This window comes from Pyrus communis, chromosome 5 (assembly GCF_963583255.1).
Source record: "Pyrus communis chromosome 5, drPyrComm1.1, whole genome shotgun sequence".
Taxonomy (NCBI): Eukaryota; Viridiplantae; Streptophyta; class Magnoliopsida; order Rosales; family Rosaceae; genus Pyrus; species Pyrus communis.
Window position 1 is genome coordinate 422,127 of NC_084807.1, and position 21,031 is coordinate 443,157.

Genomic DNA, 21,031 nt, shown 5'->3' on the forward strand with positions numbered 1-21,031 from the left:
GTCATGTTGATCTGTTGAGTGAATCTTTCACCGCCACTAAATTACTTAATCTAAACCAGCAAGTTTTCTCAGATTTCGACACGTGTTGAGTATTTCATTTGGGATAGTCATATGGCGGTTGCAGAGATAACAAACGCCTTCCTTCACCTGTTGGTGCTAGAATACTCCAACTCCAATCAGCCAAAATGGAGTGAAAACAAGGTCATCATTCTCGTGAAATGTTCTACGAATGATCCACTTTTAAAGACAAATTTAGTGTTTTATAAGCGCGGCGACAAGCCTAGTAAATGGTTTAGAATTTTTTTTCGTTAGACAAATATTCTTCTCGTTTCCTCAATTTTTTTGCTCATCAAGTGTAAATGGTTATCGATACTACCTATCAAGTTAGTTGTGTAGTTGACACAAGTCGTATATATGGTCGGTGTTGGTGGTGGTGGTTGTAGTGACGTTTAACAGTGGCAACGGTTATGGCTGTTGCTCGTGGTAAGGTGGTGCGGTGGAGGCCGAATGTGGTGGTAAGGGCGGTGGCAACAATGGGCATGTGGCCACGGCAGTAGTGCGGCCATGTTAGCTTCTTCACCAAATTTGAGCTCCCTTGGGATCGAACGTTACACTTAATGACAAACATTAGACGAACTTATGAACTCCAATTTTCATGTTCTCTTTCTCATACGAATCTAAATTTTTCAATTTATAAATCCAAACAAGATGATACACGTCAAATTAAACATTTTAAACATTCATAAGCCTCAGAGTCCGAAAGCAATTTTCACAAGCATATGACGAACAAACAATTTGCAGTCGACCTTTGTCAAATTCAATTTATTCCATTTTTAAAGCACAGAAATAACCGAGGGAAGGCTGATTAATTCTTCAATTAGGAAAATAATCATGGCAGTTTTACATATAATACCTTGAAATGATACATTTATGTCGCAACTCCGTTCAAATAATACTTTAAACTTGACTAAATATAAAATAACGGAAAGTAAAAAATGTCAACTGAAATTTTCCATCCGTCAGTGTTAGGGAAAATTACAGTGAACCTACTCGCTCCAGTAGTTGCTCTTTTTTTTGCCTGAATAAATCTGCAAGCCCGCGGTTATTATTCCAAAAAATTACAGGGAAAATCCACAACTTCCATGCACTAGTTTCTAATCCTCAAAACCGATAGAAAATATTGTTACCTCAAAAGACCAAAACCTCACAACGAAAACCAACCTTGGTGTCGGTCAACAAAACTCTGATGCACAATATTTCAAGATGCGGCTTTGGTTTTCGATTTCTGTTTCTTGCCGTCCCGTGTTGCTAAACCTTTGCCCAGTCCAACTGGAGGCTGACCTTCCTGCTCCGTTGTTGATTGCTCCAGTTTCACATCAGTTGAGCCATTTGCAGGATGACCATTGGCTTCCTTCACTCCATCAGTTTCTCCATTTTCCACTGCAACTGGTGGGGTTGCACCTGAATTGATGATATCAAGTAACTGAGGAAGTGGAGGCACAGCTTGGATGGGAACACCGTGTGGGCGTATCAAGAGGCCCTTTGCTGCTGCCTTCTTCCTGACTTCAGCTGCTGCACGAGCAGCCCTCTCATCAACTCCCCTACCTCGTGGAAGGGTTTCACCAATTATTGCAGCATTAAGAGATTTGTTGGCGGAAGGGTTAGAGCTCCCAGACCCACCGGCTATGGCAGCAGATTGGAATGCCTGCATCAAGTCAGGATGGGCCAGACATGCAAAGTCAATTATTAATTGGAAATCAAGATTCTCGGTGTAAACTATACCCCAAACACAAATCAGCGTGGTTTGACAGTTTAAGATCACTGTCATGGAAACATTACACATTTCCCTCCATCTCACAGTTTTCTCTTATTCTTTTCTGACAACACATTCGAAATATTTTATGTGCAGAAGCATTAGGAGACAAACTAGTTTTTTGGGCCATCTTTCACGGGAAATTAAAAATATGAAAATATGTAGAGCAGAAATAGGAGAAATGAAACGATGAGACCATGACTGCATATCTAAAAAACAAACCACCAATTATCCTTCAATTGAACAAAATTCCAAATTTTTAAGCAAAAAGAAGCATCCAAACTACCTTCAAGATGTCAATTGCCTTTTGAGCCGAAGCAGCATTCAAAGCTTGACCTTTTTGCTTTTGTGCATTCATCTATTGGAAAGAAAAAAAAATACCAAATATAGGAATCAGAAACAAATACTTCTAGTATATACATTATGCAATCACCCATCAATATCTATTCACTGTTGTGAGTTACTAAAGGATGCCATCCATTTACCTGTAGCTCGCGCATCTTAAATGTCTTCATCCAGTTTTGAGAGTCACGTGTTCTAGAATCCTCCTCGCCCAATTGTTTGACTAGTATGTCATAAGTTTTCTTCTCATGCTGCCACACCAAATGTTATATAATATGTTAATTGCACTCTAAAGTTGCCCAATGTATGGAATGAAATTGTTCTTTATCAAGTGAATATTACATTAGAAGGAAAACCACAAAAAGTCACTATATTCTTCCACAACATACCTGGTGAGAGAGCTTGAAGGCACCCATACAATTAAATGCAATAGCAAGTGCGTGATAGCATACAGCAGTCTGGATGTGCTCCTCCCCTAGAAGCCTTTCATTTTTTTTCAGAGCCTCTTGCAAATATCGAAGAGCAGTGTCCATCTTCCCAAGATCCTGGTACATCATAGCGACATTAATGAAAGTTGCAGCAACATCAGGGTGATCTGGGCCCGATGACAAACTTAGCAGAAGCAATGCCCTTGACATGTGCCGTAGTGCAAGTTCTGTCTGGTTAAGTCCATGGTAGAAAAGAGCCATATTTCCATAGCTGCAGTAGCAAAGTTGCAAACACAAGGAGACCATCAGATTCAGGAAAAGAGAAGAGTGAGAAATAGAGAGAATAATGTCATCCACGATAGGCTTGTCTGAACGCTGATTCTACTATACAGGTTAAGAAAACATAAAAACACAAATAAACAAATTCATATTTGAGGAGAAAACAAACTTCTCATGCAAGATAAAAGAATTTTTAAATTGATTATGACACTACATCAAACATATAGGATGGGTACTTTCAGACCTCACTGTAAATCAAGATATCAAAACACAACCAATCTCATCAAGTTCCAATATTAACACATCTTAAGAAAAATGTGGAGCGACAATCTTTATAGTAATCCTCAAAATAGCAACCGATTACGAATTTCAATAATTAACAGCTTGAGTTTATATACTGTCAGAAAATAAAAAGTAACAAGGAAAATTATATTCAAAATATCTATGCAACCACCATCTTAGCAACAGAAACAAGTATAAACACCAAATGCAATACCTGTGAGCAGTGTCAGGGTGGTCTAGGCCAAGGCAGCGTTCATTTATAATTAGTTCCTTATGCTGTTGCATTATGGCTCCAGCCATGTCTCCCGCATGATACAGAACCATGGCAAGATACCTGAAACTCAGCGCAGCAAACGCTTAGCTCAGATGTTATCAGCATCATGAATATCCAATTAGAAATATAAAAAATCTGCTGAACAGTATAAAGAGGTTATGCATACCGACAGCAGTTAGCAACCTCCCTATGCATTGGACCAGTAACCTGAAATCGCAAAAGGATATAATAGTGCTAGACATTGACCCACCAAGGAAAGTTTGAGAAAACAACCCAAATAATATTACTTACCTGCTGAAGTATTGAAAATGCCTCGGTAAATAATGTGTACGCTTCACTTAACATTCCCTAGAAGGAAAACAAAAACATACGGTAAATAATTAAACCACATTAGTATTGGAACATGAGGTTGACAACAATTAACTGATGGTAGATCTTTATAGATTCTTCTGGTGAATAATTCCAAATTAATAAAAATCCTACCAACATAAAGTTGAAAAGCATATATTTCAGAAAATTGCAGGATGAAATATATTTCTTTTCATGGTAAATGCAGCATCTTTATATTTTAATATAAGGACCATATGCCATTTTAGATTCATGGTCGACATCCCAGAACTAGAACATGCACAAATATAAGCCCTGAAATTCTTCATTATATTCTAATATAACTTTTTAAGTCGGTCTTGGTCATCTTTGAGAATTAGCTCTAACTTCAAGGTTCCCACAGAAAATTATATTCTGGTCGAGACGTTTCCTTCACATCCGGAATCTGATGCTATAGTGACACCGCAATAAAGTGCATACCTCGGCCAGTTGGATCTTTCCTGTTTCCACAAGATCCTTAGCTTCTGAACAGACAGGAACTGAATGTTTCACTACAGGTTGAAGATTTAAGATATCTGACATTTGGAAAGGTGCTGCAGAATTAAGATCATATCTGCGAGCTGCAATTGTAATGCCCACCTGCAAAATGAAATCAAAGTCGAGTTGTTGACCATTTAGAAGTTCAATTGATATTGAAACAAAGATAATGTATAACGGAATCTAGAGTTACCTTTTGGCAAAGATTACGTATAACAGAATCTTTCTTTACACGCATCCTAGCATCCTCCGGCAGCTCAAACTATCAACAATGGGAAACTAGGTAAAAAAAAATATAACGATACACACCGCTCAAAGGTATCATATGAGGATCAAATAACAAACATGAAGATCCACCATCCATAAGTCCATTAATTTCTATAGCTCAGGAAATGGCAAAACGCCATGAAACAACAGGGAAAAATGTTCCATACCACAAATGATATGTTACTGGAAATAAAATCACCAGCAAGATCCCCTTGAAGTGTACATATTTTTCAAAAAAATGTAAACTGTCGAAGAGGAGGGTGCAGAAGCAGATAAACTCAAGCAACTGGGCAACCAAAGGAAAATTCAAGAAAATGCAAATTCCTTATGCCAAAAATTTCATTTTTAGGAACATCCATCAAAAGGCTATGAAAGAAAATCTAATTTCTCCAGGAGAAACCAATATTATTGATAATTAATACCTGATATTTGAGTTTTGCAAATTCTTGAATGTCGGACCATAGAGTTTCTGAGCTAGCAAGCATAAATGAGGATCGACTCTTTCTAGCAGATACTCCATCCTTCAATTTTCCTTGTCCCTTGGACGATTTTCTTGGAGATTGCTGTCCTGTTTGTTCCTGAAGATAAAAAGGAACTTGAAGTCACAAATCCTGCTCAACATTTGTCAATTAGTAGATGAAATTTTCTCTGGTTTACTTGGTGCAACTTTGTGATTCTCCAAAAGTACAAATTAATATTCAAAATGCATATAGTTTCAATTTCCAATTGCAAAAGAGTTCTCAGATGAGCATTAAATGATGACAGAGATAAAAATTTAGCTGAGAACAGCCATGAAGTTGTACAAAGAAGCTATAACTTGTAACTAAGAAAAAATTTTGACACAAATTTTTTTTCAATAAGTTGGTACTGTTAATTCTACAAGACTTACCTTTTTGGGCGTTCTAGACTGCATATTATTAGCAGCAACTTTTGAGCCAACGGCTTGACAGCTTCCAAAGAAACAGTTGAAGAAATGGGTGATTGCGGGCCCAATATCATGATCATTCGTTTCTCTCAAGGCATCCTGCCGAACAGGAAATGAAAACTATGAACCACTTTCAACCAAACATCGATGACCTCATTGTTTTTAACTTTTTACAATTACTGGACAATAATTATGAAAGTCAAAAGGATGGAACTAAAATGATATTTAACACCTATGATATATATAACCCATCCAAGTCAACTGTTTCCCAATCATGTCCTTGGACCAAAATAATAGCGTCAAAGTACAAATTGGCACATTACATAACAAGCAACAAGGTCTTGCACAAATTGATATTTTTCAGTGGATGTCCCTGAATATAGGAGCTCAATTCAATCATGAAAAGCTGCAGTTCAAATTGAAGTAAAATAAATGTACAAACTGCTTTGCAGGAAAGCATATCTGACGCATAAAAATTCCAAAACTGTAACAGCTAAATGGATGCTGTTTTAATCATCAGACAGGAAACTTGCAAGGATATTTCTTTGCCAAATCTGTCTATGTATATATTAAGCAACAAATCAAAATGCACAAACTATCCGTTTATAACTTCAGCATAAGTCCAAATAAGATATATCACACTACTGAAGTTCCTTATGGGACAAGGTCTCCACCATTAAAGTATCTAAGTCACATGCATTATGATTTGCATTCTCAACTGCAACCCAAATCAAATTGCTTAGTGTATAACTAAAACAAAGGTTTTATGGCAGTGTCATGCTGTAAGATGCCACATTTCCAGGTCCTCAACAGGATCATTTTCACTTACAAAATAGTAAGGAATATCATAACATGAAAACAAGCAGACATTTACAGCTTAAGCATTGGTCCCAAAAAAAATATATCACATTACGGGAGTACCCGAGAGGTCAAGTTCCCCACTCCTATAGTATCTAAGTCACGTAGGCATCATTGGTCTGCACTCGAAATTAAAATCTGACATCATAGGAGTTGTGTCCCTCCTAGAGAACTGAATCAAATAAGTTAGTTTATGACTAGATTTTACGGCAATAACACACTGTAATGTGCCACATTTCCCGGTACCAACAGGACAACATCTCAGTTTTTATAAAATAAAAAGAATGAGATAATATGAGATCAAGCAGACAAGGAAATGCCTCTCACCTTGAGAATGTGCTTAGCAGATCTAACCACTATCTCATTGGAGCAAAGATCCCAAAGATGAGGTAAATGTCTGGTCCCCTCAGCCACCTGTTAAAATAAGCCAAAAGGTGTCAAACACACTATCCCAATCACATAACGATAGATTCAGTCATCCTTGCACATTACATTTTATGCAAAACCTTCAAAGGAAAAGAAAAAGTATGATTTTCACAGTTTCTATCCACCAATACTTACAATAGTTAGAAGTATTAATTAAAACAATAATGCTTACTTTTCCAATATAGCGAACATTAATTCCATGAGCATGGAGTGCTTCAGTTAGCGTCTGCCCGTCCATGGGTGATACTTCAAGCGTGCAGAGGTCTTGTATAAATTTTGGAAGCACAACATCTGTAAGATACAAACTGGCTTTCCTCACATTTCCTTCATCTTCTGCTATCTCCTGGAAAAAGGAAAACAAATAAATGGATACATGTTCAAACTCCCTGAAAAAAATTACAAAATCAAAAACATACCTCCTCATTTCCAGCCAACTTAAACTCGGTGAAGACATTAGGGTTAAAAAGAATTTCTTCACATGGATCAGAGCTTTCAGTGGATGGAGGAGGAGATGCAATTTCTTGTGCGTCTGTGGCATTCCCTTCTTCCGTTATGGCCTGTGAAGAGCAATCCAAAGAGCCACATCACCAAAATTACTTGAAGGCTCATTGGGAAAATGGATAAAAAAAATTGTATACCGTCTGTGCCAAACAGATGAAAAGTGTACCTTTAACACTATTAACATACTATAGGAATTATTACCAGCTCCAAAACAAAAAATTAAAAACCACCTCTCCCATCAAATAGAAACCAATTAGACATAAAAAGTCAACATTAGTAACATACTGAAAATGCAGAAACAAGTAACAAAAATTGCAATGTTCATAAACTTTATAAACTGCAGTTGAAGTAGCTAAATTTTACCTGCTTAGCATCAGTGATGACTGAAGAATCAGTGGTGACAAGACCTTCTCCATCTTTAGACTTAGATTTTGGTTTCTCTGCAGCTTGGGCCTTCTCCCAATACACAAAAGGCTCATATTAGAAATTTATGAAACAAATTCAAATATAGTACTAATATAAGGTATTATATCTTACCTGGCAATAGGCAGTAATTAATTCCAGCCTCAAGATACAAAATCTGGACCCAGGTCCAGTGCAGTTTGAATCACGAGGAGTCACTCTCATCAAGTCGAGGAGATAATGCCTGAAGTAGGGAACACAGTTAAAACGTGTGTACTGAATACTGAGTTAGATATATACGAATGTAAATCCTTGATTAAATAATTAAATATTCAACTTATAGAAAGAGATTTTTTGGAGGAAACTATCAACACAGGGTTATGAGAAGTCAACTATCACATATAAGAATCCAAGCTTATGAGGGAAAAAGAAATTTACCTGTCATCACTACCAACAATACCCTTGCATTCCACCGGTGCAGCCAATCTGAAAACATTTCCAGATCCATCAAGGACTGTGTGCTCTTTAAGATGAAGGCGCTTAGCAGCTTCCAGCACCTAAACATAAGAAAATCTTAGAAATTGCACAATAAAGTCTTGTTTTAAAAAGAAAGAAAGCAGTTTTAACATTTGGCAGCAGAATATAATATGCGAAGCTTCAAATCCTCACCTTGGAATGGAACTCTTCATTCCAGCATATTTTCTTGCCATTATCAACAGAACCATATAGAAGAGAGTCTGATTTATCCCCTTGAAGAATGCCCGGTAAAACACTCTGGTGCCAATGATTTAGAGATAGAACAAGGAGAGAGCAATCAGATAGCAAAAAAAATGTTCCTTAATAAAAAACAAAAACAAAAAGTACAATAATATCTAAAGCAAGCATGCCAGCTTATAAGAAAATGAACAAAAAAACAATTGATGATTTTTGTTGTGAATGAAAGCATCAATCAAGTTCAGTAATTAGAAAGGCAACTTCAACTATAACTACTTTTTCAATGGTCGTGGCTTTCAAAAAGCCTAAAGATGGATTTTAGTAGTAAGAACAATCTCATGATATATAATAAAACTAAAATTAATAAGAAATGGAACAGACACATTCATATGCACATGTGGGGGGGGAGGGTTTTGTAGCCAGAGTACGAAAGAGAAGTTCAGGCTCTAATAGAAAATTTTCTTCCAAAAAACATGACAGTTGTAACTTTGTCGTTATAGCACAAGAAAACCTATAGCCTTAAGAATACCAATTTCTGTAGGAGTAAAAAAGTTACTATGCATAGAAGGAACATCAGATTCAAGCACACCTGAGCTACTACTCTATGCCCCCTGTAATCGATTATGGCCATAGCAAGATTATAAAGTCCAGAGACATCAGCTTCCTGGTACGCCTTGGTGCCTTTCAAATCATTATTTGCAGAAGCATAAGTAGCCTGCTCGGTTTCACCCAATTGCGTCTCGGCAGAAACATCAGGGGAGGATTCTGTGGCATCATCGATTGTACTTGATCCTTTGCATTTTTCTCTATTGGGAATTGCACTCTCTCCATGCAACAAATTGTCAGTAGCCTTCTCAGAAGAACTGTGTACAGAACCAGTGCCCCCTATCTTTGGACTTGAATCTGACGCACGTTTCTTAGACATCTGCTCAAGGTCCGCATCAACCGCAAAACTGAAGAATATATTATTGTGAACATACCTAGAGCCAAAGAGACCAAAATCTTATATCAATTCAATGAATCTATTATCAAAATACACATGCACTCGTCATGAAAATCGAAGTTCCAACCATATGCTTAAGAAATATATTTCATGGAAAGTACATGAGTACCAAAATTTATCAAAACAAGCATGTCTAATATATAAAGATTACTTAAAGCAGAGCCTCAAAGTTCAAATTCAACGCAGAATCCCTCAAATGGAAATGATGTGCTGATACATCATATTTACTAATTAGAGTTACAGTAAAAGTGAATAATGTTACATGTATGCATATGCACAAACCAAATAAGTATAAAATATTGACAATAGCAGCAGAATTAGGGTACAGTGGGATCTAATTAACCTACACAGCTAAAAAAAATTATTTCAATAGAAGGCAATTTAGGTAGCTAGCATACTGAGGAGCTGTGACATTGTTTTTACAGAGTTATAACAACAACAACAAAGCCTTATCCCACTAAGTGTGGTGTCGGCTATATGAATCTTAGAACGCCACTGCGCTCGGTTTTGTGTCATATACTCCGTAGACATAACGTCCTAACTGAAAGTCTTCAGGGATAACATGTATTAAAAAAAACAAAGGTAATCCATTTCAGGTCAGACTAACATGTGGAAGCACTCTGGATCAGTTGGGTTTATAGGAGGTATGCATCTACTAATAACTCCAATAGCACCACTAATAGCTGCATCAACAAAGTCTGAAGTCACTTTGTATAGAGCCCTATCCCGCAAAATTCTGCAAAATATGGACTTTGTGAGAGATAAAGACACAATACAAAACACAAAACTTTGAGTGACAAATTAATTATCAGAAAATTATGAAGGTCATACATAACTAAATTAGAACCCCCTTTTATCAACGGAAATCATTACCTTTCCTGAGGAGTTGTATGTGGAAATTCCCTACAAGATTGCAACTCCTCATTCCAATCCCTTTGCATGCCAATTAGCTCACTGCCGTATGAAAGAGTAAGGGCATCCTCTGCTCTAGCTGCATCACGCTTGTGATCTGACAATAGAAGATCCCTTAAAATGAATTTATATGTAAAGATAAAACACACCATCAAGGAAACTCAGAAAACCAACTTCTTTCTGCCTGTAATGGTGTTATAAATAACAAATATAAACGCGACGAATCTTAGAAAACAACAACTCCCTAAAATTATAAGTTTCAATAGTCCAAATATTGAAACAAGAATATTAAACACAAAAACTGAATGATTTACATGTATTATGGTTAAACATTCCTACTTAATGATTATTATGAAATTCCTTGTCATTTGTGGATTATTCGTAGCCACAAAAGACATGGAAAAAAAAAGAAAGAAAAATACAGGTCAAGCTAAAGGATCCAGTCAAAGAAAACATACAGGTTAAGCTAAACTTTACAAGCATTTAAGACTAAACAATAAACAGTTGTAACATCATAACAAGGTATCATTGAATGGATGAGATTGATTCCTTCAAAATCCACAAATTGAACAAACAAGATTATGACTGAGAATTTGTTAAACTCTAAACTCAAGGCAAAGTCAGATATACTGCCAGCTTAAAAACAACAAGAAACAATTATCATGCTCAAGTATCATAACAAGGCAGGCTTCACATCCATTATACACTAAACCAACACTAAGAGTTAAACTTAAAATCATTATAATTTATTTCCCCTTATATTTAAGGGAAGAAATAATATTCAGTAATCAGATTGAACATGAAATTTGCATGAAAGTAATCTTTATCAGTAGCAGAAATGCCTGAAGAGGCAACCAGCCAATTGGCCAGACTACTAAACATGCTAAATATGAGATAAGAGTTTGCCCAAGCAAAGCAACACTTTCTACAACCAGAAGATCCTCCCTTTGAAATAAAATTCAAGTGCAATTAAGTTCAACTAACCTGGAACTGGATATAACCCTAGCCATGAATTTGGTGGCAACAAAGACTGAACATTTTCAAAAGGATGTGCAGATGCCCTCCGCTCCAAAATTTCACGAAAAGCTTCAAATGGGAAACAATAGAAGATAATTAATAAAACCTCTGTACGGTTCAAAATTTGAGAAGAAACAATAAACAATTTCATGAAAAAGCTTCAAATGGGAAACAATAGAAGATAATTAACAAACCTCTGTACGCTTCAAAATTTTAAAGGAAACAATAAACTAATACAGGTAAATAAGGTATAAACCATTTATAGTACCTTTTTTGAACTTAGAGCTAACATTTTGCAAAAGTCCAACAAGTGTGGTTGCTTCCCAATTACTTTTACTTGGCTTAGGGTCAAGAGTGTTCCCCGTGCTCGAATTGACATAGAACATTTTTGTAGTCCCAGTAATACAGTGTTTATTGCCCTCCAATGTTACTATATCCAAATAAATCAAATCCCCAACAAGCCTGGCAACAAAAAGGCCAAACAGTACATAGTTAAGACATTTTACAGGGGGAAAATACATTATTTTTATGTTTTCAGATGCAAGTAAGAGATTAGAGATGTCATGGTTCACCTTCTATAGCTTGGCGGAGGATTGAAGGATGAAAACACAATACTCTCCACACATTTTATCTCTTGTGAGGGTGAAGATAGCAAATTGCTCAATGAACCAGCAACATCCTCCATAAAACCCAAACCATCAAGCCCTGGGACCTCAGTTTTCACAGTATCTAGATCACAGAGAATTACAGGAGTGCCTAGTTAAAGCACTTCAAAATGTCGATAAAAGGTAAGATAAATGAGAAGATTATGGATTCATGTTAAATGAACTATATCTCAAACCTCCAGGGCTCGCCACTTTGTTTTGTGCTGTCTCATACTGTAATGCAAGTGACGTCGATAGTGATGCATGAAGTGTAGAAAGGGAAAGCAATTCTCTTGTACGATGAACATGAGCCCTTATAGATCTATCATCATATAAAGCTGCCAAAAAGATATTTAAATTAGATACCTTTTTTAAGAATTTATAAGCCCAAAGCAACAGAGATTTAGTATACCAGGAACCATCTCCAAGGAGCAACCACCAACGGTAATATCAGCAACTTCGGAAATTTCATTAAAGTCTTCCAAATGATGAGTGGAGCCATCCTTTGTGTGTAGCAATAAGTCATAACATGTGAAGAAACATGTCTCTGGCGCATCAAGCAGAAATTGTCTTATATCCATAACAGAGTCTCCTGGGTTCAACTGGAAATTATAATGGATATGGTCAAACAAAATGTGACAGTGGAAGGACGCAAATATCTAACTAGAAGACATAGACATCTCAATTTCTGTAGTTAAACTATTAGATGTGTCAACTAACATATGAAAACAGGTGCTCAAATTGCATTAGCTTTTGATTTTGCAGCCAATTAAATAATTAGTGATATTAATAGGCTAATAGTAATATATGATCAAAACTAACTCACTTGTAGCTCAAGCTTCTCGGCACTTTGTGTCTTGATAGAAACTGGATACAGATGAAGGTCACCTGCACTCTCACAGACAAGGATTATCAGAATGTGATAGACAGCTGTTCTATAACCAAATGAGAAAACTAAAGTGCTGCTAATATAAAAGACATATATACAAACTGCTATTGAAGGAAAATAAGCTGGACAGACAAGCTTTATGAGCATTCAATCATGACCTACTACTGTGAAGAAATACAGCCATTATTTGCACAAAACTAAGGGAATCCAGCTAAAGTGATGCATTGGAATTGCCTCTAAAGAAGTGTCAAACATGAACATACATCCAGATATCTTTTGTTGAACAAAAAAAAAAAGCTCAACACATATAAGGTTTATCATCAAAAATTTCAGACATCGCTAAAATCCTGTGTCAGAGAAAAGTTCTTTTCTATGACACCAATGCAACAACAAAATGAGACATTTGTCATTTACCTAGAAATGTAACTATTTTTCTACCTTATCTAAATTATCTAGGCAACCATGATTAGAGTATACAAGTACCTGCAGATGTATGCACACACGTGAGTTTATGTAAATGTCTACATGTTTATGTATGTTGGCATCTACATTGCTTCTCATTGCCTTCATGTGGTAAAATTTTTGTTCCATTGAAAAGGAAATAGGACATTTTAAAGATTTGAGAAAATGTTGAATATGGGAATGGCATATCAACTAGAAGTCTTTCCCAGAAATAAATATTTGAAAGCCCATAATACTAAAAATTCACCTTGCTTAGGTTGGCCGGCTGAATTTTCGGTTTCAGACTCCTTTACCTCCAGACTGGCATTAGTTAATTCCTCCACAGCTGGAACACCATTGTCTTCAGCTTTAACGGGCACTGAAGCGCTTGAGTTATCTTTCACAGGAGCATCAGATGGGACCACAGGATTGTTCGCCCCTCTACGGTTCTTCCCTTTATTCGACTTTCCAGCCATTGTCACCCCCTATCCTGCAGATATTGTCAAAATACCCAAGTCATAAGCACCGTATTTTCATAAGCAATAGCAAGAAAGTACTCCGGCTGTTTTGCCTTTATATTGCTTTTATACATTTCTCATATAAATACCCAATTCGAAAACATGGAAAGCCTCCATCTTTCCTACTAATTAAAAAAATGCATACGGACTCGAACAAAGATAAAGGGGAATAAATAATTAATGTGCATAAACAATTGATCCTTTTGGCTGCCAAGAAATTGATAGAAAATGAAAACAAACAAAAATTCAACCTTCCAGTTTCTTCATTTTGCAAACAATTTAAAGAAAGGTAACATATAACTTTCAATCAACTGAACCAACAACAACTGTTCATTCATTCTCTATGAATCAAACTTTCATTCCCATGCGTCTATTTTCTCGGGAATCAAACGGAAGATTAAGAGAAAGCAAACGGATAGAATAAGAGTGAGTACAAATATATTACCTGCAACTGTGTAACGATTATATAAATATATATCTCTGTGCGGAGAGATGGTAGACGTCGGCAGCAGGGCTTTAGGAGGGGTAGAGAGCGAGGCTGGAGAGTGAGAGGCGGCGAAGTCTCTCTTTATGCGAGAGAGTATGGAGATGATTCTTAATAACTTGGCGATCCATTGGGTTGGGCTTTTCGTATTTATTTCGATTTTTATGGCTGTAAAACTAATTTTTATAACTATCTTTACTTTTTAACAAATTTACATGGATGCTTTCTCACTTTCTTTCCCATTTTTGTATACAATTCCACCTAACTATTAACAAAAAAAGACAAACATGGATTGGATAAAATATAAAAAAGTTGGTAAACCTGGCTTTCCACGACTAGCCTCTCTCTACCCGTTCTATACGAAAGAGAAGCATTTTCTTATTACATTAAAATTGTGAAATCTTGTCCCTACATTTCACTCTCATATTTTCAAGAATTTATTGTTATTTTCGTTAAAATTTTGTATTTTTGGTTAGCTAGTTAAAGTTTGATTTTCCGTAGTTAGAAAATAAAAATTTGTAGACCTATTGCGGCCACAATTATAAATTTTTTATAGAGCTCGATTCTACAAGTACGTAAGCGAAAACCGCTCGTAAGATGAAGTTATAACGAATGAGTTATTAACAAGCAAAGGTAAGGGCAAAATAGTAATCTTCACTTATATATATATATATATATATATATATATATATCACGCTCATAGATGTTGGACCCAACTCTCATTTCTTGGAAAACTGAACCCGTATACACTAACTCTAATTGGCGATGAGACCCGATTTTCTACATATTCTAGACTACGACAAAGGTATAACATCTTGTCCTTGTGATGAGATGTACGTTTTGGTATAATTTGACCTTGTTTTGGAATTCGCAGAAATCCAACAAAGGCCTTTGCCGTTGGTCGCCATGTACAGCAGCACGTGAGGGCGGCATTGGGCAGTGACCTAGTGTAGCGTCTCAAAGCTAATTTCGATGCTCTAAATTCAATTTCAATATCTGTTTGTCGAGATTCGAATCAGTGAACGTGTTGTATCAATAGTAAACTAAGTAATATTTGTACGCTTTGATAGGTGTTGGAAGAGATATAATTTTTTTCTATTAGCGTGCTTTCGGGATTGTAATTGTTTTGGAACTTTATTAGAATTATTCCATAGAACTAGTAGATAACGAAATTCCTTGTGATGTGCTTATGTGTGATTAGATACTTGCTTTCTATTTGTAATTGATAATGTGTGTGACGAATATGTAGATTAAGCTTGGTTGATGTATGATGTGCATTGATGAGATTGCATCATGTAGCAATGTGATACATGAAGGTCCTGCTTAGTAAATCAACGGTGGAGGACTATAAGCATTTTAGGGATATCATGCTTGGTAAATATGTGACGAGTGTCACTGCCAACTTAATGTTACAATGAGTGGTTGTGGACCTTGTGGTTGATAAATCCGCGATGAGCAACAACCTCCTAAATAGGATTGCATTGAATTGGTCTAGAATTCTACTTTTACATGGTCCCTTTGAGTTGGTCAGGAACTTTATGTTCTATGGATTCCATTGAGTTGGTCGAGAATCATACTTTTTATATGGTTCTGTTGAATTGGTCCAAAACCATGCATCATATAGATTCCATTGAGTTGGTATGAAATCCTACTTCTTATAACTTTGAGTTGGTCTGTAACTCCACCCTTTGGATTCCATTAAGTGGTTTTGGAATCCCACTTCCGACCTAGTTCCACTAAGTGGTTTTAGAACCTTCTAATCAGTTTGGTGGTTCTGGAATTGAGTTGTTTTAGGACTTTATGTTTTCCTCCCAGATGGTTCCATGAAAGATTCTGGAACCTATAAAATGTAGAATTGAGCTTAACTAAACCACCCTAGGTCATATGTATATAGAAAGACGAGTTGTGATGTGTTAACGTTAAAAAACTCGTGATAATGAATAATTATATAGGTTTTTAATGTTTAAGTAATGATTAAGTGATGTTTTAGCCATTTAGTACTATAATTTAGTGGTATTTCCCTTCACTTGTAAGTAAAAGGTCTTAGGTTTGATTCTCGCTAAATGCGAATTTGAACCACATTATTGCTAACCCATTGTAAATCTAAGCCCACTCATTCTCCTTAGTGTAGTTAATATCATGTGTTAAAAAAAAAAGGTAATGATTATAAGGGTAATTTTATCTTTTTAAGAATGATATGTAAGTGAAATAAAATCTTCGGGGGCTGCGCAATTTTTTAAACCTAAAGAGGTTTTGTGAAAACTAGACAAATCTTAAGGAATGTTAGTGTAACCTTGTGATGCAGAGGTGTCCAAAGAAGTATGGTGTTTGGTGAATCCGATCCTCGTCAAATCTTCTTTGTAAGGATCCTAAAGATTCGTGAATTATGTTCATTTATCGTATATCGTGCGGCTATTTGGTGGCCACATTTTGGAAGTAAAGCATAATTAAGACGTTCAAATTACACGGGACATGTTTGGACTATATGGTTTATAAATCTCGAACCAGCCCAATCATTCTATTGGGCTTGGGGACCGAAGGAATTATGCTAACGAATCCACTTGAGTTACCAAATTCCACGTGTCAGGATAGTACAGAACACGGAAAGGAAAGCGAATCAAACAACATTATGACACGCACTCAAACGTTTGACGCTTTTAAAATGCGAACATTAGAAAGCACCAAAAACAGAAACAAAAATAAATAGAAAAATCTCCCGCCATCCCCATAAACATTTATAAACCCTCGAAAAATCAAGAATCTGGTATCAAATTTTTTGATTTGGGGTCAAGAAATGGATCTGACAGTGGTAGATCTGAGCGCGTACTTGGAATCGGAAGAGGGCGGAGTGGAGGAGTTGTGCGGGGAGGTGAGTCGGAGTCTGAGAGAAACGGGAGCTTTGTTGGTCAAGGATCCCAGATGTACGGCGGAGGACAACGATCGCTTCCTTGATATGATGGAGAGGTACTTTGACAGTCCGCCGGAGTTCAAGCGACTCCAGGAGAGGCCCCAATTGCATTACCAGGTGGGTTCTGCACTGTTTGTTTCCCGAGAAAATGTTGCCCGGAAATGGAAAAAAGAATGAAAATTTTGATTTTTGAAACCCAGTCCGGTGATTACCGATTGGGGGTTCATCTGGGTACCCTTTTGATTTTGATTTTATCCATTTTTTTATCACTTGTATTTCAATTTGTATGCTTTTGCTGTGACTCTGAAAGTGTGTAAATATAAGTGATTTGTGGTGTGAAGTGAAATTGTCAAATTGGGTTTTGTTGCTCAAACTTGGAACTTGAAACGGGGGTAACACATTACAGGTTGGTGTGACACCGGAAGGCGTGGAAGTCCCGAGAAGCCTTGTTGATGAAGAAATGCAGGAGAAATTGAAAGAAATGCCCAAAGAGTTCCAGCCATCCATCCCCAAAGGGGCAGATCGCAAATGGCGATACATGTGGAGGGTGGGTCCTCGACCCTCGAAAACCCGCTTTCAGGTCTCATTCTTTCTTTGCTTTTTTAAGTTTCACTTTGCAGTTTGCACAAACATTGTTTAAAAGTCTATGCTTATTGTTCTACTTGCCATGATCAAGATGATGTTATTCTTGTTTTCTAGGAACTTAATGCAGAGCCAGTCGTACCCGAGGGGTTTCCTGAATGGAAAGATACCATGGATTCATGGGGCTACAAGATGATTTCCGCAATAGAGGTGAGCCACTGATCTGTGTTGTCAGATTGTTCAAGCTGCTTGCTTGTTGTGCACATTATCCAATATTATAAAATATTCATCACGTAAATGTTTCTTTCTTTCCAGGCTGTTGCTGAAATGGCTGCCATTGGATTTGGCTTGCCAAAGGATGCATTCACTTCTCTTATGAAGCAGGTGAGCAATAATTGCCAATTGAAACTTACATTCATGTCTATATGCCTGTCTGACTTTAGTGGTTGGGCAGTGGATATTGAAATCAAATGAAAAAGGTATGATTACTGGTGGGCTAGTCTGACAGTAATCACCAGTATCCTTCATTTCCATGCCGTGCCAGCTTCTATATCCATCGCTTTTTCTATCTTTAGCCACAGTACCCACATCTTTGTTCCCAAATTCAAGTTGCATTCTATTGAATGGCTTTTGCATTGCTCCATAATGCCACTAGGATTTTATTTCATAACACTTTTTAGTTTTATTTTGTTTTTTTCTTTTTGTAAAGACGAGTTTGGACTGGTTATATTCTTCAATCACTGTATGACTTTATCAAATACTTTGCATTGTGATTCGGTATAGAACTATAGCATGCTGCAATTTCAAAAATCACCAACTTTTGAATTGATTCATAAACTAGATTCTCGTCCTTTCCACTTGCCATTTTCCTGGCTTTATGCGCTTTGTGCTGCACTTTATGTTGAGTGCTCTTTCTTTTTGAACCCAGGGGCCACACCTTCTAGCTCCAACAGGAAGTGACCTTCGGCGTTACGGCCAAGAGGGTACTGTGTTTGCAGGATATCACTATGACCTGAACTTTCTAACTATTCATGGCAGAAGTAGATTTCCTGGTCTGAACATTTGGTTAAAAAATGGGCAAAAAGTTGAAGTCAAGGTTCCTGTAGGATGTCTTCTCATTCAGACCGGGAAGCAGGTAATTCTATTTATAACTATTGTGCTTGGTACTTATTGAATAATTTACAAGTTAGTTGACCACCTGAATATGGTGTCTGTCATTAGAAAGCAATTTGGATTACCGTTGCATCAATTAAATTAGACACATTTTATATTTTCTTCAGTGCCTAACTTTTGAAAAGACAAAAATTTTAACTTTAATTTAACTACAGGAACAATATCGTGTGTAATATATTTCTGGTTGTACTTAAAAATGACAAGGGAAGGGGTGTTGCGTTTTCATCCATGTAGCCTCTGTTATATCATCATTTTTGTAGATTTTTAATAGTACAAATCAGAATAAAATAAGATTATGCACGTCTTATGGTTAAAAGATAAAATGGAACGTATTCTAAACGTTAAATAGGTTTGCTAATTGTACCCAAAAAGCTAAATGTGTTCAAACTTAATTGTAACAAAGAAAAAGTTAGGTGTGTCAATTTTTTGTTCGAGTTCTCGCTTTGATTTGAATTGCTGTTTTAGGTTGGTTGCCTTTGGCATGTGTTGTGTTTTAAATATTTATGCTAGTTCTATTCCATTCACACAATTTGTTATGTGCAGATAGAATGGTTGACTGCAGGTGATTGCATAGCTGGAATGCATGAAGTTATCGTAACAAACAGGACGATTGATGCAATCAAACTTGCAACAGAGCAAAGTCGCTTACTATGGAGAGTATCTTCAACAGTGAGTGAAGCCAGTCACATTGTTGTCATTGTTATCGTTATGTTCTTTTCGGTTTTATATAACTAAAAATATTTTAATGCATTGTATGCTTATTTGTGACATTTCTTGCCATGTAGTTGTTTGCACACGTAGCATCTGATGCTGTGTTGAAGCCCTTAGGTCACTTTGCAGAATCCCCACTTGCGAGTAAATACCCGCCCATTTATGCAGGAGAGTTTGTTGAACAAGAGCTTGCAGTAATCAATCTCAAAGGCAACAAAGAATAAGTTTGGTAACTTGTTACATGTGAAGATCATAACGTATTATGTCAACGATCAGAATGGCATTATGAAGAGGCGTTTGGGGATGATATGAATTGCAATAAAGAAGGTTGGGATGATAGAAACTGCGGCCAATTGTATCGTGTCATTATTTATCGTTGTATCATTTACTGACATTCCTTTGTTCCTCGAGCAATTTGAGTTTTACCATTTCATTGCATTCTTGAACATCTAGTTTTGGTTTCTTACTCGTCTTGAACTGTTTTGATTAGCAACAAAAGTTGAAAAAATATGCTTCAAATCTGCAGCCATTTCCTCTGAAAATGAACTGAAATCATTACGAAGCATGCGTTTGAAAGGTGCTGGAGGTTTTCTGAGTGATTTTCGTAGTCGATAGGATGAAGAAACTGTTTAGAGAAAATCTGGAAAATTATAAATAAAGTTATAGGAAATGCAAAGGGTCATGAAATTTGAGTTCAACAACTACAACAACCAGCACACAATGTGTATTTCTTGACTAGCTTTTGTATACAGCTGAGCAGCAGAGCTGGAGAATACTGGCATCATAGGTGTGACCTTTGAGTAGGATGGACATGCATGATGGCATGAGAGCCTCATCATCCCCTATAAATCCGAATTCGAGACACCTTCTCCCTAACATTAACGAAACATAATTCACAATTAATCGAAGTTCCAACTTTCAGTTAAGATGAGGTTTACTAGCAGGAAAAATATCGCTCTTCCAATTTTGATGTTTGCGTTCGTGATGGCGGGTTTGGTGGATCAAGGGCAGGGAAGTACTTGTGCAAGCACCTTCTTCTCGGCACTAGTTCAGCTAATACCATGCAGAGCAGCAGTTGTTCCTTTCAGCCCCATCCCCCCGAGTGAGACATGCTGCGGTGCCCTCAAAGCTCTTGGCCAGCCTTGCCTCTGTGTGCTCGTCAATGGCCCTCCAATCTCTGGCGTTGATCGCAGTATGGCCATGCAGCTCCCGGAGAAGTGCAGCGCCAACTTTGAACCATGTACCTTCTAGCTCCTCGGGCACACTTTTTCGATCCGGTACTAATTAGTGAAATCGCCAGACGATGAGGCAACTATTTTCATATTGCAGCCGTTGTTTATTTCTGAAAATTTAGGATCGATCAGTCTGTTTTTC

The 21,031-nt window shown here is 36.9% G+C and overlaps 3 protein-coding genes across 3 annotated transcripts; 2 read left to right on the forward strand and 1 right to left on the reverse strand.

Annotated features, from left to right (window-relative positions):
• Window positions 1–877: 877 nt before the first annotated feature.
• Window positions 878–14,393, reverse strand: LOC137733651 (clustered mitochondria protein-like). The gene is made up of 29 exons (XM_068472791.1): window positions 14,245–14,393; window positions 13,550–13,771; window positions 12,778–12,839; window positions 12,364–12,553; window positions 12,149–12,289; window positions 11,880–12,036; window positions 11,576–11,769; window positions 11,275–11,376; window positions 10,252–10,387; window positions 9,986–10,114; window positions 8,965–9,355; window positions 8,331–8,435; window positions 8,100–8,218; window positions 7,797–7,905; window positions 7,623–7,712; window positions 7,175–7,315; window positions 6,931–7,101; window positions 6,660–6,746; window positions 5,439–5,573; window positions 4,972–5,127; window positions 4,476–4,544; window positions 4,226–4,384; window positions 3,710–3,766; window positions 3,585–3,625; window positions 3,359–3,478; window positions 2,545–2,854; window positions 2,299–2,406; window positions 2,100–2,171; window positions 878–1,705 (listed from the first exon to the last, which is right to left on the reverse strand). The coding sequence occupies exons 2-29, from the start codon at window positions 13,755–13,757 to the stop codon at window positions 1,259–1,261; spliced, it is 4,206 nt and encodes a 1,401-aa protein (XP_068328892.1). The 5' UTR covers window positions 13,758–13,771; window positions 14,245–14,393; the 3' UTR covers window positions 878–1,258.
• A 2,567-nt stretch (window positions 14,394–16,960) lies between these two features.
• On the forward strand, window positions 16,961–20,062 carry LOC137734974 (uncharacterized). Its single transcript, XM_068474321.1, has 7 exons — window positions 16,961–17,308; window positions 17,598–17,771; window positions 17,891–17,983; window positions 18,089–18,157; window positions 18,702–18,908; window positions 19,490–19,615; window positions 19,732–20,062. Exons 1-7 carry the CDS (start codon window positions 17,078–17,080, stop codon window positions 19,879–19,881), a joined length of 1,050 nt encoding a protein of 349 aa, XP_068330422.1. The 5' UTR covers window positions 16,961–17,077; the 3' UTR covers window positions 19,882–20,062.
• A 142-nt stretch (window positions 20,063–20,204) lies between these two features.
• Window positions 20,205–20,964, forward strand: LOC137734975 (protein LIM1). Its single transcript, XM_068474322.1, has one exon. The coding sequence runs from the start codon at window positions 20,585–20,587 to the stop codon at window positions 20,906–20,908; it is 324 nt and encodes a 107-aa protein (XP_068330423.1). The 5' UTR covers window positions 20,205–20,584; the 3' UTR covers window positions 20,909–20,964.
• Window positions 20,965–21,031: the final 67 nt, after the last annotated feature.

Excerpts from the sequence above, each read along its gene's own strand:
- LOC137733651 (XM_068472791.1), bottom strand. The coding sequence starts at position 13,757 with ATGGCTGGAAAGTCGAATAAAGGGAAGAACCGTAGAGGGGCGAACAAT. Across the intron at positions 7,713-7,796 it reads TAATTACTGCCTATTGCCAG|GCCCAAGCTGCAGAGAAACC; the intron begins GTAAGATATAAT and ends TATTGGGAGAAG. Across the intron at positions 2,855-3,358 it reads CACCCTGACACTGCTCACAG|CTATGGAAATATGGCTCTTT; the intron begins GTATTGCATTTG and ends TTGCTACTGCAG.
- LOC137734974 (XM_068474321.1), top strand. The coding sequence starts at position 17,078 with ATGGATCTGACAGTGGTAGATCTGAGCGCGTACTTGGAATCGGAAGAG. Across the intron at positions 18,158-18,701 it reads TCACTTCTCTTATGAAGCAG|GGGCCACACCTTCTAGCTCC; the intron begins GTGAGCAATAAT and ends TTTTGAACCCAG. Across the intron at positions 19,616-19,731 it reads TATGGAGAGTATCTTCAACA|TTGTTTGCACACGTAGCATC; the intron begins GTGAGTGAAGCC and ends CTTGCCATGTAG.
- LOC137734975 (XM_068474322.1), top strand. The coding sequence starts at position 20,585 with ATGAGGTTTACTAGCAGGAAAAATATCGCTCTTCCAATTTTGATGTTT.